Source organism: Coenobita brevimanus, chromosome 51, assembly GCF_032717465.1.
Source record: "Coenobita brevimanus isolate Jiangsu-jjx chromosome 51, ASM3271746v2, whole genome shotgun sequence".
Taxonomy (NCBI): domain Eukaryota; kingdom Metazoa; phylum Arthropoda; class Malacostraca; order Decapoda; family Coenobitidae; genus Coenobita; species Coenobita brevimanus.
This window is the reverse complement of record NC_137004.1, coordinates 42,442,312-42,461,024: the sequence shown is the minus strand read 5'-3', so window position 1 is coordinate 42,461,024 and position 18,713 is coordinate 42,442,312. Positions and strand designations below refer to the sequence as shown.

At 43.2% G+C, this 18,713-nt stretch overlaps 1 protein-coding gene across 1 annotated transcript in view; it reads left to right on the top strand.

The window, feature by feature from the left end:
- Positions 1-5,150: 5,150 nt before the first annotated feature.
- Positions 5,151-18,713, top strand: part of LOC145400128 (uncharacterized) — a 203,486-nt gene continuing 189,923 nt past the window's right edge. The window contains exon 1 of the mRNA XM_080272639.1: positions 5,151-5,249. Coding sequence (XP_080128765.1) covers positions 5,178-5,249 — 72 coding nt within the window. The 5' untranslated portion in view covers positions 5,151-5,177. The remainder of the gene's footprint in view (positions 5,250-18,713) is intronic.

The window sequence follows — 18,713 nt, the reverse complement described above, 5'->3', positions numbered from 1 at the left end:
TAGATTATAAAACAGATAGATTATAAGACGCGTAATAGTTAGATTATAAATAGATTGTAAGACGCGTAATAGTTAGATTATAAATAGAGATAGATTACAAGACGCGTAATAGATTATAAAAGAGATAGATTATAAGACGAGTAATAGTTAGATTATAAATAGATTGTAAGACGCGTAATAGTTAAATTATAAATATAGATAGATTATCAGACGCACCAGAGATAAAATGTTAAACAGAAATAAAATGGAAGAGGCTTCGAAAATGAAATGTAAACAGAAGTAGATTATAAGATGCACCATAGATAAAATACAATGAGAAGCGAATTATAAGACGCACCAGAAATGACCTATAGAGTAAACAGTAGTAGATTATAAGACGCACCAGTGATAAAATGCGAACAGAAATAAATTACGAGACGCATATGACGTAAAATATGAACATACTGGTATAAGAAGTAAGACGCGTCAAAGATTAAATATAAACACACACAAAATATTAGAAGGCCAGGGATTGAATGTAAAGTGAGATACAGTATTATACATGCCAGAGATGAAATACAAAATGAATACATGACGCACCAGGGATTAAGTTAAAACAAATAGAATATAAAACGCACCGAGTATTAAATGTAAGCAGAGATGAAATATACCACGCGTCAGAAATTAAATGACAATCCTTAACCCTTTCAGTGCAAAAGGGCCTGTGTAAAAAAGGGGAAAGGAAGAAAAGAATAATGTGGGAATGGTTAATATAAAGAAAAGTCGTCGTCTGGCTAAAGGGTTGACGGAGAGATGGTAAACTTTCATTATTAGAGTTCCATCGAAAAAAAAGGAAAGAAAGAAAGAAGAAAAGAAAAAAGTCTGTGGATGGCTGGAAGAAAACAGAAATCGTCATATGGGTGAAGACATTAATACTTTACTTCAACAGGTTATTCTGAGTTAAATCGTCTACGAGAGCCCAGTATAAATAAAAAGAAATCATAGTACCAGTAGGACTAAAGAAAAAAATTGTGTGTGTGTGTGTGTGTGTGTGTGTGTGTGTGTGTGTGTGTGTGTGTGTGTGTGTGTGTGTGTGCAAGGGAGTGAGAGTGATGAGGGTCCAAGTTCATTCAGCAGAAGTAAAACTCCTTATCCTGGGTGGTTGCCAAAGACGTCATTACCCTATTAAACCGCACGAGGGATGAATATTGAAGAATTACACTCTCAGGGATTTATATGCAACACGTGGAGGAGCGCTGTGTAGATATATATTTACTCAAAGAATCTACACTACCTTCTATTTCATCATCATCATCATTTACGTTGTACTTTATATTTTTTGTATCTGGATCATGCATCACCATTTTTTTTTACTGGGGGATAAGCGTATAGCAAAGCACGTCATTAGCTGTGTATATGAGAGAGAGAGAGAGAGAGAGAGAGAGACTTAATTTCTCTGGCTGTGACGGGGTGTTGGTGGTGGTCCACAGAGGAAAGACAGTGTCATTCAGGAGGCCCGTCGCCTGTGGGTAAGTGAGGGGCGGGAAGCGAGGTGCCATGGAGCAGCATCATATTCCAGCCCCTTGGTGATGTGTGAGGAGTGTCTGGGAGTGGCCGCTCCTCAGGGGGTCCTAACAGATGAGGGTTTGGTGTGAAAACGAGCTGGCTGGTGTCGCCTCCGGAGTGGAGGAGTCACTAGCGAGAGATGTGACTGAGAAAGATTTTTTGAGCAGTGTGTTCTTGAGGATCAAAGTGACAGTGACAGAAGTTTGTTTTTTCGTATTAAATCTCTCGGCTGGCAAAGTCCCTCTCAGCATCCAGAACTGGGTTTATCCTATCTGTTTCAGGATGCTCTCCTACTGCACCAATCTTCATCTTTGTAGTGGGCCAACGGTATACTTAATTTCCCTGTCTCTTGTTTATATGGAATGGCAGCCAGCTCGTGCTCAGGTGATCATTAGTTGAAAATTGGAAATGATGCTCCCACATGGAATAGTTGCTGGTAATACAGAAGTTTTGCGCTAAAACTGAAGATATGGTAGCCGGTGTATGATATATAGAGTATAACGTTACGCTTCTTAAATATATATTTTTTTAAGTATGCCTATCAGTGGCTAATTATGTGACTCAGTTTTCCCATAAAGTCGTAATGCAGATTGGTAAGCAGTCAGGTAACAGGAACTTAAGATTGGTAGAACTCAAAGCTGTTCCCTTTAGTTGCGAACGTTAAATTGATTTTCCTTGTTACAAGCTGTCAATCTCGTTAAAGTACATAGGTAGGTTTATATGTATTTTGGATGTAAGTGTTGGGAAGTCTGTCAGATCCTCAGAAGTCACCATCATCGTTATGAACTTAGGATCTGATAGAGTTGACGCCAGTTGTCCTGCATAAACATCCCTCTGTAAGCCTGAACTTATAGTAGGCCAAAACAACTGCTGTGAATGAGTATTGTATTAAAACCATAGTACATTATATTAACACTCTCTTTTCCCTTTTGCTGGCACTGCTTCCCCCTTCCGCTGACACTTTCTCCTCCGTCTGCTCACATTTTCCCCGTTTCCCGTGACACTTTTTTCCCCTTCCATTGACACTTTTGTACTTTTCCGCTATCACCATTTCCCCTTCCTTTAACACTTTTTTTTCCTTCTTCTGACACTTTTTCTCTTCCGCTGACATTTCCCCCATTCTGCTGACACTTTTTCCCCTATCCGCTGACACTTTTTTTCCCCTTCATGTGATACTATTTTCTTCTTCCGCTGACGCTTTTTTCCCTGTCAGCGGACATTCTTTTCCCCTTTCACTGACAGTTTTCCTCCTTCCACTAAATGTTTTTCCCTTTCCGTTGACACTTTTCCCCCTTCCGCACACACTTTTCCTCCTTCCGCTGACTTTTTCTTTTTTCCTCCGGCTGAGACAGAGCCAACATGCCGCTACGCACTCAGCAATATCCTAATGCACCATAATATTTACATGAGGGAGGTGAGTGGCATACGGAATGATGTCTCTCTTGGGTCTGTATTCTCGTGGGTTGAGAAAACTCCCTTACACCTATTCCTAAGCGATTTATTTTGCTTATTACACCTTGCCCTTCTTTTCTGTGTCGTTTAAGTAATTCTGGTATCACAACAGTCTGCATATATAGTGTGTAAAATGATATTGCCCAGCCTTATCCAAAATAAATCGCTAAGGAATAGGTGCTAGGGAGCTTCCTTAACCCTCTGTGCGCCAGTATATATATAAATTAAACTGCTGTTATTTTATGTCTTGAAGCTTCCGTATGAATTAAAATAGCTACTACTTACTGAAAATACTGATGATTTACGCTGATTATTTACAACTTAATTATTTGCGCTCTTCCCAGTTATTTACTTATTTGCTACTTATTTATTACGTATTTACTACTTACTAACTACTTATTTACTACTTATTGCTGCTTACTTATAACTTATTTAATACTTACTACTTACTTGCTACTAATTTACTACTTATTTGCTGCTTATTTACTACTTATTTGCTACTTATTTAATACTTCTTGCTACGTAATTACTACTTGTATGCGACTTCATTACTACATATCTATACACATGGCCGACTCATTAAAGAATTTGTCTCTGTGAACCCTCACGACAAACAGAATTTAACTGCCCCATTTCAACCCATCGCCAGCCAGCCAGTAACAGGTCATCCCTCGAGGCTAAATGGAACAACGGCTTGAAAATAGACCCTGACAGACGGGAACGAAGGACGGTCGTGTGGCGCTACGTAAAGTAATTGCTTCGCCGCCAAACTTAATCCAGAGTTTGTGTCGGAATGTTAAGGTCTCGTGGGGCCTCGCAAGCACGGATTTTATTTATTTATTTATTTATTTTTTTTACATGCTGTGCTAAGGCGAACGCACATTTCTTTATTATAATAGTACTTTATTAACCTCTACATTATTCTCACACATCGTTCCTGTAATTTAGCATGACGTCATATTTACATAATTATCATTTCTTAATTATGCAGGCACCATTATTGCAGTGTGTAGGTACTTGGTTATGGATAAACATATACACTACACCTGCAACCATAAATCAAAGACAGCCATATTAATTCCTCGCCATTATTCACTAGAAAATATACAAATACAAACTCTGTTACGACATTGTGTAACCTGTTTTTTTCTTTTTTTAATTCCAGTTTCTTCTGAGGCGAGGTTGGAACTCTTCACCACCACCAGCCTCCTGTCCTTCACCTCAATCGGATAATCAAAAGGATCTTGCTTCTTAACCGTGACTCCTTCCTTGGCCCCCCGACCCACTGGCTGGCCCCGGTGATGAGAAAGATGCTGTCCTTCCCCTGGATAGTCTTCTGAGGTAGCCAAGGTGTCTGGAAGGAGACTCACTGTTACTCTTCTTCACATATTATAAAAGTTCTGTGGGGTAGATTGGTTGAGGGGCGAGATGAATCGTTTAAATTCTTGAAGATATAGTCTAAAACAAAATTTAAGGCGTTGATTACCTATGTACTTTTCAAAACGTGTGCAGTGTGATAAATAATCTCTTCAAGACATACCTAAATCTCATCAAGACATACCTGAAGAAAAGTCATTCCTTCCCTCTGTACTTCTCAAAACGTGCGCGGTATATTAAAGTTTCCTGAAGACATATCTTAAGAAAATGACATTCATTACCTGTTTACGTCTTAAAACATGTGCAGTATGTTAAGTAAGCGTCTAAAGACATGATCCACAGAAAGATCGAAGCTCTCATTAACTGTGTACTTTCCTAAAAGACGTACTGTATATTAAAGGATCTCCTGAAGTGACAAGATGTAAAGAAAAATTAAAAACGTTTATTGCCTGTGTATCTTCCTAAAACATGTGTACTTTATTAAATATTCTGAAGACATGATGTAACAATAGTGTAAAATAACTCCTTTCCTGTGCTCATCCTCAAACGTAAAGAACATTTTAATTAACGAAGAAACAGAGAACGGAAAGTGGATTATAAGAAACGGTGTACAGATCAACCTGCTTTTTTGCGTATTATGACCATGACCCCATCACAGTGCTCTAGTGTTGACCCAGCAAATCAGTGTCGGAAGCTTTCGGTGACCTGTGACATGACCTCTGCGTGACCCGACCCCGTGAGAGGCCGATGTGTGTGTGCTGTGACATGACCTCTGCGTGACCTGACCCCCGTGAGAGCCCAACATGTGTGAGGTCGAGGGCTGCTGCTGTCTTTCTCTCCGTCAGGGGTGCGTCCTCATCGGCGGCATCACCATAGTAAGTACCAATACGCTCAGCCACATTCTCTTATGCCCTTTTGTGTACTGGTGCTGGATTTCAATTTTCATTTTAATAATTATTAAAATGAAAAATAGTACCACACACCAACATGTTTAGGTACCTTCTGTATCCCTTCTAGGGCTGGATTTAGTTTTCTCAATAATTGTGAAAATGACAAATAGTACCACACACCAAGCACTTTTACCGCATCTTGATCTTGGTAAGGGGGACCCGCAGAGGGCTACTCATTGACAGTATACTTCGCATTGGTCTTGCCGATTGCAGTGATCATGCCGGGGATTATGGATTGGGGATAGGAAGATGAAGATGGTTGATCCTCGTTTTAGAAGGTCAAATGTGGTACTTAACTACCTAACGTGGGAGATGATTCTATTCTTGGATGGTTCAGGAACAGAATGAGTATCTGAACATATCACAGCGTCCCGGATGAGTACCGTACATATTTGTCTTGTGGTTGCCTCTGTTGGAAAATAGATGTGTAGGATGCAAATAAGCATGTTTGTCGATGTCAGCGGAGTTGTTAATAATTTTGTATAACAGCGCTTGTATCTGTCTTCTTGTTGTTAGTAGGTTTAGTTTGTTGTTTTGAAATACCCGAGTGATTAAAGTGTGTCTGTAATTGTTTGATAAATCTTACGACTTTGTTTTGTGTAGATTCTAATGTATTACAGTAGTATTATTGTGAGTTTGTGGAATCCAGATGGTCTTACATTATTCCAAATGAGGCTGAACAAGTTTGAGTAAGAATTTAGACGTCTGCCTTTCACATTCGAAGGTTCCGGAGGAGAAACCTCAGAGAACGATTAGCCATTACCCTGGTACTGCCTGTGTGTGTGTGTGTGTGTGTGTGTGTGTGTGTGTGTGTGTGTGTGTGCGCGTGTGCGCGCGCGCTCAAGTCTGCTAAAGTGGACTCACAGATACTTACTTATGGCACTGTGGCAAGGATGACGTCATGTGTTTCATATTGGTGTGGAGGGACGGGAAACTGTGATTAATTTCCCTTGTAAGATCTATATACAATTGCTCATGTTGCTTGCTAGTCCTGGAGCGCGACAAAGTTGTTCTGGAGTCAAAGGCAATTTTCCATCTCTTATATCTGTCTCAGTACGAAGCTGTCAACTACAGAAAGCCTAGTTGAAGAAAATGACAGTGGATGATCGTTGATATAAGACAGCAGAGGGGACCATGGACAGTATCTTGTAATTCTCTCTCTCTCTCTCTCTCTCTCTCTCTCACACACACACACACACACACACACACACACACACACACACACACACACACACACACACACACACACACACACACACACACACACACACACACACACCGTTTTCTTAGTAATATGAAAATAACAAACTTCTCCTAAATTAAGCTTCTTCCCATCCAGAGTCACTGTATCAATCAGACAAAGACACTGCCAATAACTACCGGTATATAATTTTTAATGATAGGCAAGAAGAGAAAAATGTTAGTCTAGTTGGCCTGCTTCTCATAAAAGCGATGAGAATGAGAATACTTGCCTGAGAGAGGAGGAGAAGGTGAGGTCAGAGTGCCATTAGGTATATTTCCGCACAAAAAGGCCGCTGTAATTCGATTGTCACCCCAGCAACAACCTCTCTCGCACCCCTCCTCCCCTTCCCCCGGTTAAAGAAGCTCCCTAACACCTTTTCTCAAGCGATTGATTTTGCTTCTACATTGCCGTCCTCCTTTGTGTTACTTAAATCATTTTCATATTTCCTTACTCTGCATAAGTACGGTACAAAATTGGCCTATATCAACTAGCAGGGTGCAAAAATAAATCGCTAAGGAAGAGGTGTTAGGGAGCTTCCTCAACCGACCAGAATACGGGCCATGGCTACGTATTCCCGTCAGCCTAGGGGGTCTTCAAACAACGCTCCCTCAGCTATTTAGTCTGTGTATAGCACCTTACTATTCTGTTGTATGTTATATTGTCGATAGTGGTTTAAAAAATAATGTTCAGGAATATATACCGTAGCCAACCCCCCCAAAAAAATAAAATAAAATAAAATAAAGGTTTAAGGAAGGGGTGAGAAGGAGTCTTTTTACCTGGCGAGAATGCGGGGCTTTCTCTCCTCCTCCCCCTCCTTACCCCTTCCCCATTGCACCCCCTACATCTTAAAAATAGCGGTGTGTGATATAAATAATAGGAAAAGAATTTGTGTAGTAAAAATACGATGAAGTATATCTATATATATATATATATATATATATATATATATATATATATATATATATATATCATCATCATCAGCCGTTGAGGTCCACTGCAGGACCGGCCTATCCCTACCGAAGCAGGGACGATATATATATATATATATATATATATATATATATATATAGATATATATATATATATATATATATATATATACAGTATATATATATATATATATATATATATATATATATATATATATATATATATATATAAAAGAAAAAATGGTGCCTCCTCTGCACACTCAGTCATACAGACACTTATATTCCCTCGGCCTCTCTCTTTCCTAAAATTTAATCATTCTCTCCCTTTGCAGTGGAAATGAATCAACATCTTTATTTATTCAGCATCAACGACAGACCCACAGCCAGTTTGCCTACCATTTACCCAACTCATAATTTAGCCTAGTCAACAAATATTTCAAGAAATTTAATTTTTGGAAACGCTGACATTGATTTCCACCGACTGACCTTCGATAATAGGAACTTAATATGAATTCCTCGTTTTTCATGTTTTTGATGGAGAGAAAGATAGATAGATAGATAGAGAGAGAGAGAGGGAGAGAGAAGGGAGAGGAAATAATGTTCATGGGTGAGAGAAAAGAAGAAAAAGGGATGGATGAATGGGAAAGATGAATGGTTACAAGAGAAAGAGAGAGAGAGAGAGAGAGGAGGGGGAGGGGGAGACCAGGAAGCAGAGCGTAGTTGTAGAGTACTCGCGTGTGACACAGATTTGTTGGTCCTCAGGCAATCGATCTACACCTTGCCTGATGCATTTTAGAGGCGATGTGGGGGTTGGCGGGGCAGTGGGTGAAGGCTGGGGAAGTGGGGAGGGAAATGAAGTGGGGAGGTGGGAAGGGGAGGTAAATTGGAATGGAGGTGAAGTGAAGTGGGGAAGGAGCCTTGCAAGAAATACGGAACTACAGAGGAAGCTTTAACTATAGAATAAATCGCTGACGAAGAGGCATTAGGAAATCCACGTAGGCGAGAATATGGCTTCCTTCATCTGCCCGAATCGAACTCCAATCCACTCCATCATCGCAGTCACTGAGAGAAACTGGCGTTGTTTAGGCGTGTTAATGGAGGGGTATTGGGAGAGAGAGAGAGAGAGAGAGAGAGAGAGAGAGAGACCCGACAAGAGTGTGTTAGAGAGAGAGAGAGAGAGAGAGCGTTAAACTGTCTCTGTGGTACACTTTTATGGATAGCCTACTCGCGTAAAGGCCACCTCCGGAGGCCTCCGCTCGATGTCAAAAAAACAGAAATGGTTCATAACTCGGGAACCGGTGGCCCGACTGGACTGGAAATTTTTCTTTCTTCATGTTAGAGGTACTTTACCTTAACCAAAATTGCGCTACTTTTGCGCCGTTTTTGCTGTGTTACGGTAACAAACAAACCAACAGACATACCGAAATTGAATCATTATAATATAGGTGCTTCCCCCTCTCTCTCTCTCTCTCTCTCTCTCTCTCTCTCCCTCCCTCCCCTTGCTTCCTGGGTTCACTCTTACCAAATGAGATTAAGAAAAAGAAAATTGGACGAGCGTCATTGAGAGCCACCGCTGTAGGAGAGAGAGAGAGAGAGAGAGAATGGTAAGCGAGAAGCGTGTAAAGGAGAGTGAAAGAGAAGGTAAGAGAAGGTATGGAAGTGGAAGGGGAAAAAAGGGAGAAAAATAAATATTGAGAGACGAGAAGGGCGTGGAGCGAAAACGTAGAGAAATAACTGGAGGAGAGAAAGGATTGGAGGGAAAACTACAGGGTTAAATAAAAGCTGGAAGGCAATAAGGGATGGGAGGGAAAGCGAAGCCGGAAGAGAAGGGAAAAAGGGAGTTTGTGGAGGGATGGGTGAGAGAGAGAGAAAGAGAGTAGTGAGCAAAAATTCATGTGTTTGGATGGAGACATGAAAGAAGAGAGAGGAACAGAAGAAGGATAAAAATGATCAAGAAATGTAAGGGGAGAGATGGGAGAGGAAAAAGACTATGAGAAAGAGACACAACAATGGAAAAAAGAATTAATCCAAGAGAATAACCCTCTAGAAAGGGGAAAAAGAAAAAGCAGGAGGGAGAAAATAAAGAAATAAAGAGAGAAACAGAGCAAAAAGAGAAATCAGAGCAGAATTGGACGGTACCTTTGCAGTGTATCGGGAAAGGACCCGGTGTTAAGATGCCTTCTCGATACTGCAACCCGCTAATCTTATAACACCAGCCGAAGTTGTTAAAATCCTCTCTCTCTCTCTCTCTCTCTCTCTCTCTCTCTCTCTCTCTCTCTCTCTCTCTCTCTCTCATTTCACTGTGTTAGAGGGGATTCCAACTTTCCCCTTCACACTCACGTCATTATCAGGTGTTAGGCAAGTCCAATAGGTCAGAGAGGAGAAAGTTAGGGACAGGCTTTTTTTTCTTTCAGAGTGGGGCGGACATGATGTTTGAAGGCCTCTTTAACCCTTTGAAACGGAACTTTATTTTATATCTCCGAAGTCATACTGTATTTGCATTTTCGTTCTCCTTTTTTTTCGATCATTGTTCCAAACACTTTTCAGTTTGGCGTCATTCCTTCTTATATTCAGTGCATTTCAAACTAAGTACATTTGTTTGGGGGACAAATAATCCCAGACTCCCCCATCATTTTTTTTTTTTGGGGGGGGGGAATTAAGCCTTTTAAAGGGTTTTATAAAAGCATAGGTGGAACTACAGACATTGTTATTTTGTGAAATGTGGCAACACGAATCCGTCGAGTGTGCCAACTTTTTTGAGGGATCTCACTCTGCATTCTCTAGTTAGTGATAACAATGTATAATTCGTTTTATGCCTGCTATCCTCCGGCGATTATATTTAGTTTTGAAGGAGGAATTATGCTGTAAAGGGGTTAATGGACGCCTTCATTCCAGGGTTTCTCAGAAGTTGAAAAAAGAAGCGTCTGGATTTAGCAAGGAAAAAAATTAATCGGATTGAAAAAGAGAAAGCTTTTAAAATGTGTTTGAAACTGTAACAAAAACGAACGAATAAATCCCCGAACGTTTCCTGTAATTGACGAGTCTCCGCTCAGCCACAGAGAGACACGAAAAAGGACAACACAAAAGACTCCAGTGGAATTCGTGATCAAAGAAAGGTGGGCAGGCGGTGCAGCAGGACGCGAGATCAAATACCCCCGCCTCTGTAACCATCCTATGCTGTACGCCTTCCGCTGTCATCGTCATCACCTTTCAAGTTTCGATATTGAACAGTATTGAGCGCATACTGTCAAGGACAAAATTTTTATTGATAGCTAAATCTCTGCCCGTATTTCTCATTCCCTCTTGATGCACCTCTTCTCTCGTAGTGTTTTATTGTGTGGTTCATATTTATATCAGATAAGTACTGTATATTTCGTAACCCCTGCCATTGCCTCAGTAACGGGAAATATTGGTGAATTTTTTATTGTGATAGTACATTGATCGTATTCATAGTACATCTCTCTCTCTCTCTCTTTCTCTGAATCCTCAAATCCCCTCCTTCCTCCTTCCGCCTATTTCACCTTTCTTCTCCCCCCTCCTTTGTGCCTCCATTGTGGTGATATTAAGGTGATAAGCTGCCCCCTAGCACCTTTTCTTATCACCTCTGCTATCACCGCCTTACCTCCAGGTCCTCATTTTCCTTCATGTTCACCTTTCTTTCTTCTATAGTTTAGCCTTCATTTTCCCTTCAACTTCATCTCCACATTCTCCCCTCCACGTCCTCTCCTTCCCTCACACACACACACACACACACACACACACACACACACACACACACACACACACACACACACACACACACACACACACACACACACACACACACACACACACACACACACACACACCATCCCTTACCTCTACACAACTCCACACCCACACTACACCACTCACATCCGCACCACACCAACACACCACCCCTCCCTACTACGCCACTGCACACCCACATCCACACCACCAAACTGCACCACACCCTCATCATCACCCACACCACACCACACCACACCACACCACAACACTTCACCACCCACACCACCCTCACGCACAGCTACACCCACACCCGTACCGCACCAGGGCTCACCACTACAGCTTTAATGCGTACGCGCGAACCGCTTTTCCATAACTCCTGTACGCACTCTCTCCAACACCACCACACCACCACCACCACCACCACCACCACCACCATCATCACACCTAGCCTATCCACACACACACACACACACACACACACACACACACACACACACACACACACACACACACACACACACACACACCTCACTGCGTTTCTGTCTCCTTTGTGGTATTCGGTCTATTTCAAGGCCGGCGGCCTCCTGTTTTCGTCATCATCAATCATCATCATCACTACCCCGACTAATAATTTTATCTGTTTTGTGGCCTCCTCTCTGTATTCATCATCATCATCATCATCATCATCGCCACTCAGCCTAGCCTACCCTTCCACACGTCCCCGCACACTCCTCACTGGGTTTCCGTCTCCTTCCTGTTTGTTTTATGGCTACCTGTGTATTGCAAGTTATACCGTCTGTTTTTGCCATCATCATCATCATCATCATCATCATCATGCTCATCATTAATCATCATCATCATAACCCTCTCCATTTTCTTGCCTCATAGGATGAAACTAATGATACAAGCATATCATCATCATCATTACCACCACCACCACCACCACCACCCTGTCTTGCCTCCCACCTCATGGAAGAACCGTGATAACGAAAGGTAAATTTTTCCCGAGTATGAACAGGCACATCTAAATTTATATGGCTTTTAACAGCAAGAGAAGCCATTGACAGGACATGCCGGCCACAGGTGTATTGTTCACCTGGCGGCCCCACTAACACAATACATCACCTCTGGGCCGCGATGATATCACTGATGTCACCCCTCCCTCCCTCCACTCCATCGCCTGCATCGTGCTCTTGCCACTTAACACTGACGCAGTTTAAGTGGTGTTCTCGTTGGTGTGGGAGATTTTGTAGCAAATACATTACCAGTCTTCATTTCCCTTTACGACTTTGCCTTATTCACAGTCTTGGTTGGACGCTCTTGTGCATCTCTTCCATCTCTCCCGTGTCCACCTCCAGCATCCCCAGTTCTCTCATATCTCGCTTCACACCACCTCTCTGTCTGAATCTCCGCCTCCTTCAAGCCCTCACTCCTCTCTTAAGATGAGGGAGAATCTTCAGGAGCGGCCCTGTACGTCCGTCTCTCATCAGTGGTTTTCGGACGGGAGTTGATTCACGTTGAGTAATCAGCGACTTAAACGAAGCCACGCAACACGACACACTACCGTATACCATCTACTCAAACTACACCACACAATGCCATCCGCCTTCGCCACACACAGTACCACCTAATTACTCCACACCACACAGTCATCCTCCCACACCACACCAACAGTACCACCCTCCCACGCCACACCAAGGGCAGTAACCGAAGGCCCCGAGAATCCTACATCCAGTCATTGTGTAATTGTTTCTTTAGGCCATAACGTTGTGCCTCGTTGCTTTTATGTCGACATGCATCATTACCCTCATTTGTAGAGCAGAACCGTGATTTGTGTGTGTGTGTGTGTGTGTGTGTGTGTGTGTGTGTGTGTGTGATTCATTGCTGCTTTCATTGCCCCTCTCCCTCTTTGCTGCTCCTGTCTCCCTCCTCTCACTTGTCACTCCCCATCTCACCTCCCTCTCTTCACCTTCCTCACTCTCCCTGTCCAAGCCAATTCTTTCCATCTCTGTTTGTGCTTCATCATTATTAGTTTTTTTTTTTTTCGTACGTTCTGTTTTGTGTGTGTGTGTGTGTGTGTGTGTGTGTGAAGTTTTCCTTGTCTTCTTTGTTGTTCTTGTATTTTCCTCACACACACACACACACACACACACACACACACACACACACACACACACACACACACACACACACACACACACACACACACACACACACACACACACACACACACACACACACACACTCCCCGTCTCTCCCTGTCCTCGCCAATCCTCTCCCCTTGCTTCTCTCCTTTCTCCCTCCTCTTTCCCCTTTCCCCTGAGAGCTTCCACAACTACGGAGGGAAGTGTCACCGAAAGAGGAGGGGGGAGAGGGGAGGGAAAGAGGGGAGAGGGAGAGGTGAAAGTCGACAGGAGAGGAGGGGAACATAGCGGGGAGAGATGTCACCTTAAGAGGAAGGGGAGAAGGGAGGAAAGAAGGGAGGGAAAGAGGGGAGAGGGAGGAGTGAAAGACGACAGGAGAGGAGGGGAACATAGCGGGGAGGGGTGTCACCTTAAGAGGAAGGGGAAAGGGAAGGAGAGGGGAGGGGAAAATCTGGGGAAGGAGAGACTGAAGGGAAGGCATGAGAGGAAAGAGAAAAGGGAAGAGGAAAGGAGTGAAGGAGGGAGAGAGGAAGGGGAAAGGAGAGAAAAAGGGTGAGGGGAAAACGAATGGAGGGAAGGAGGAAGAGGGAAAGACTGCGTAAGGGAAGGGCAGACAGGGTAAGGGGGAAGCGAGGGGAGACAGGGAAAATGGAAGGAGAGAGAGAGGTGAGGTGAGAAAAGATACGGTGAGGGAAGGGAAAGGAGGACGTGAATGGAGAGGATGAGAGGAGAAGACCCGAAGATATTCTGCTAAAAGAGGAGGGAAACAGGACAGAGATGGAAAAAAACGAAAATACTGGAGATAGTAAGCAGTCAAACAGAACGATAGAAATAATAAAAAAGAAAAAGAGAGAGAGAGAGAGAGAGACTGGAAAATGTATGATTGGTAAGAGGTAGGTATGAAGGTAGGTAGGTAGGTGAGTAGGTAGAGAGAGAGAGAGAGAGAGAGAGAGAGAGAGCGGTGAAAGGGGATGGAATTAGGAGTGAGTTTATAGGGATCAAAAGGACGACAAAATAGAGTGGAAATGACCCCAAAATGAAATGGTGGAGGGTGGATGAAGTTGGTGTGTGTGTGTGTGTGTGTGTGTGTGTGTGTGTGTGTGTGTGAGAGAGAGAGAGAGAGAGAGAGTTACAGTTTTCGCCTTTTTTTTATGTATGCAAGTTATCATGTCAGCACTTATTTTCATTCCCTCTCTCTCTCTCTCTCTCTCTCTCTCGCTCTCTCTAAGGACGCCTGTTTACTAAGTTTATATCCACCTTGACAAAATAATTAGTTCACAAAATGGCAATCTGACCGTAACTAGGGCATGGTGAGAGAGAGAGGGAGAGAGAGAGAGAGAGAGAGAGAGAGAGAGAGAGAGAGAGAGGGAGGGAGGGAGGGAGGGAGGGAGGGGAGGAGACATGTGTGAGAGAGGGAAGATGGATATTGTATGGTGAAGTGGGTGGCTAAATGATCAATCGTCTCTCTCTCTCTCTCTCTCTCTCTCTCAGCACTCCTCTCACGTGCGACCCCTCATCCACCTCACCATACACACTCTCCACTGTTTCCTCCATTACTGGGAGGAAAGGAGAGAAAGGGAGGGAGGGAGGGAGAGGAAAATGAGAGGGAGGGAGGAAAGGAGAGAAAAAAGAGTGGGAAGGAGGTATAATTGAGAAAGAAACAGGGGAGAGAGAAGGAAAGAAAGAAGGACGGAAGGAAAAATGAAAGAAAATAGTAATTGAGAGGAAGAGAAAAATGAGGTAGAGAGAGGAAACAAAGAGGGAGGGTAGGGAGGGAGAAACAGAGGGAGTGAGGGAGAGAGAGAGAGAGAGAAATGAGAGCGAGTATGCGAGGGAGGGAGGGAGCAAGAAAAAATGAGAGCGAGGGACGATTTGAAGAGATCACAAAGGATGGGAGAGACGAGGATCAGTATTGAGAGAGAGAGAGAGAGAGAGAGGAGGGAGGTCCAATGGATATTTGCATAAACATGGCTGAAAGAGAGAGAGAGAGAGAGAGAGAGAGAGAGATCAGCGGTACTGAGAGAGAGAGGAGGGAGGTCCACTAGATATTTGCATAAACACGGCACAGAGAGAGAGAGAGTGATAGATAGATAGATAGATAGAGAGAGAGAGAGAGAGAGAGAGAGAGAGAGTGGTAAGAGCAGATGGTAAGAGGGCAAGGGGTAGAGTGAGAGAGAAGGAGAGGAGGAGGAAGAGGTAAAAAGAGGAACTGATGTGAGTGAGGAGGAGAAAAAGAGAGGACGTGAGGGGAAACCAGAGAGAGAGAGAGAGAGAGAAAGCTCTTGTCACGTCCGCTCTCAGATTAACTATTGATATTCTATGGCCGAGCGGCTTGGGAACACTAGCTCTCTCTCACTCTCACTTTAGAGCCCATTGACTTTACCACACATTCGCATATTATACTCTCTCTCTCTCTCTCTCTCCTCCTCCTCCTCCTCCTCCTCCTCCTCCTCCTTCTTCTTCTTCTTCCTTTCCGCCATATTCCTCTCCATCCATCTTCCTCTCACCTCCCCCTTATCTCTCTTGCCACTCATCTTCCTCTCGTCTTATTTTCTTTCCATAGTTACCTCCCTCCCTCATTTTCCTACCTCCTACTCTCTTTTTCCTTCTTTTCTTCCTTCTTTCCTGCTACCTCTCTTTTTCCCTTTCTTCTTTTTCATCTTCTTTTACTTCTTATATCATCATCATCATCATCATCAGTCACTTCATTTTATTGTCTTGCTCATTCTCATCTTTCTCCGCCCGTTCACTTCTAGTCTGCTTACTTCCCTCCCTCCCTCCCTACCTCCCCTCCCTGTTACTTCCTCTGCCCCCTTCCCTTTCCATTACGTCTTCCTTCCCTTCCCCTACCTCTCCCTTTGCCTACCTCCCCCCTTCTACTTCCCTCTTGCCAATCTTTCAGCTCCACAGGTGCACTTTTGAGGAGACCTTGAACACTTATTGCCCACTTGTGCTACACATTACAAACACACACACACACACACACACACACACACACACACACACACACACACACACACACACACACACACACACACACACACACACACACACACACACACACACACACACACACACACACACACACACGAGATCCCCCGTAGACATATCTAGTTATCCACATCAGAAAAAATACGCACACAGTTTTACACACACATCCAAGAACGCATATAAACTTAGAAGCAGAGACCATAAACACACGCGGCATGTACGTAAACTCACTCATTATACACACACATAAACACGCACACAGGTAGAACACACAAATGGTCTCGGAACAAGAATGGAGTTTAATGCGGGTTTTTGTTGAAGGACATCACACACACACACACACACACACACACACACACACACACACACACACACACACACACACACAGCTGTTCCCAAGTTGGCCTATGAAACCAACTTATCATGTCTCCCCCGAAACTTCCTATCACATACTTTTTTTTTTTAATTATTTTTTTTAGCCTGGCTGGAGCAAACTAGGACAGGACGAATAGAAAAAAATAAATAAAAGAAAATCGATGTAGTTTGTGTTTATATCTGTGGGTGAAGTTTGTGATATGAAGTACAGATGTTTTTCAGCGTGGGAGATGAAGTTTGTGAAGTTTGTTAAGTCTCTTGTTTACTAGGGTGATGTTAGTTCTCCTGTCACTAGGAAATGCAACTCTCTCTCTCTCTCTCTCTCTCTCTCTCTCTCATCCTCCTTTTGGGGAATAGGGAAGTAGTTGAAGGACGTTTGTATAACCAGGCAGTCGAGCCGTCCAGTTATATCAGTGCCACCACGTGAAGGCGTCCCTCTCCCCTCTCTCGTCCTGAAGGGGTTAGCAGTAGTCTTCAGTAATTATTTTCCTTCGATAACATTCTCTTTTCTTCTAATCGTCTGCCTCTGGACGAATTATTTATCATGGAAAATATAACTCGTTAAATTATAGATGTACCGTATGATATAGGATTATAGGCCTTCTTAAATTATGGATGAGGTATATTGGCCTCGTTAAATTATGGGTGAATTATATTGGCCTTGTTAAATTAAGGGTGAATGATATAGGCCTTCGCTAAATTATGAGTGAGTTATACTGATCTGACTGTTTATATTTTCATCTTTATTTGTTATATTGAAAGGACAGTCTTTGTGCATCGATTTTGTAATATTTTCTAGTTCATCTCTTTCCGCTCTTCTACTTTCATTTACGGTTCTCTCTTCCTCTTTTCGGCTTTGTTTTACCTTCCTCTCGTCCTCTTTTACGATTCCCTCTTCCTCTTTTTGGCTTTGTTTTTACCTTGCTCTCTTCCTCTTTTACGATTCTCTCTTCCTCTTTTTGGCTTTGTTTTTACCTTCCTTTCTTCCTCTTTTCGGCTTCTTTTTACCTTCCCCCCTCTCTCTCCTTCACATCTTCCTTACTCCCATCTCCTTTTCTCCTCCACTCATTTTTCCTACCTCTTTCTGTTTTTTCCTTCCATTTCTCTCTTCCCTGTCATTTTTTACCTCCTTCCCTCCTTCCCCTTCTATCCCTCCTCTCATTGTTTTACCTTCTCCTTCCCTCCCTCTCTCCTTCCTCATCTTTCTTTCCCCTTATTTCCTTTGTCTCTTTCCCTCTTTCCTTCATTCTCTCTCGCTTCTCTCATTTTACTTGCCTCCTTGCCGCTCTCTCCTTCCCCCCATTTCTTTACCTCCTTCCCTCTCTCTCCCTTTCTCCCTCGTCTCATTATTCTTTTCTCCTTTCCACCTTCCTCTTCTCTCTCACCTCTCAGTTTGTATCTCCTTCCCCCTCTCTCCCTCCTCTCATTTTTCTTTCTTCCTTTCCTCTTCCCTCTCTTCTCCCTATTTTTACCTCCTCCCTCCCTCCGTCACTTTTCTTCCTTCCCCCTCATTGTCTTATCTCCTTCTCTCCCTCCTCCCTTTTTCTTTCCTCCTTCTCTTCCCTCCTTCCTCTCATTTTTCCTCCCTCCTTCTCTCCTTCCTCCTCTCCCCCTCCCTTCATTTTTCCTGCCTCCTCCCCAGCAGCATTCAGGCCTTTCCTCGATAATGTATCCGCTCAGGCAGCCGCAGAGGGGGATCTGAGGGCCTTGAGGAGGAGGAGGAGAAGAAGAAGAAAAAGAAGAAGAAGAGGAGGAGGAGGAGGAGGAGGAAGAAGTAGAGGAAGAGGTGGTGAAGGAGGAGAAGGAGGAAGAAGAAGAAAGTGGAGGAGGAGGAAGAAGAAGAGTGTGGAGGAGGAGGAGGAAGAAGAGGAGGAATGGAAGCTTGTGGAAGAGAAGAGAGCAGAAGAGGAAGAAGATAGTAATGAGGGAGAGGAGAAAAAGAAAGTAAAGATGAAAT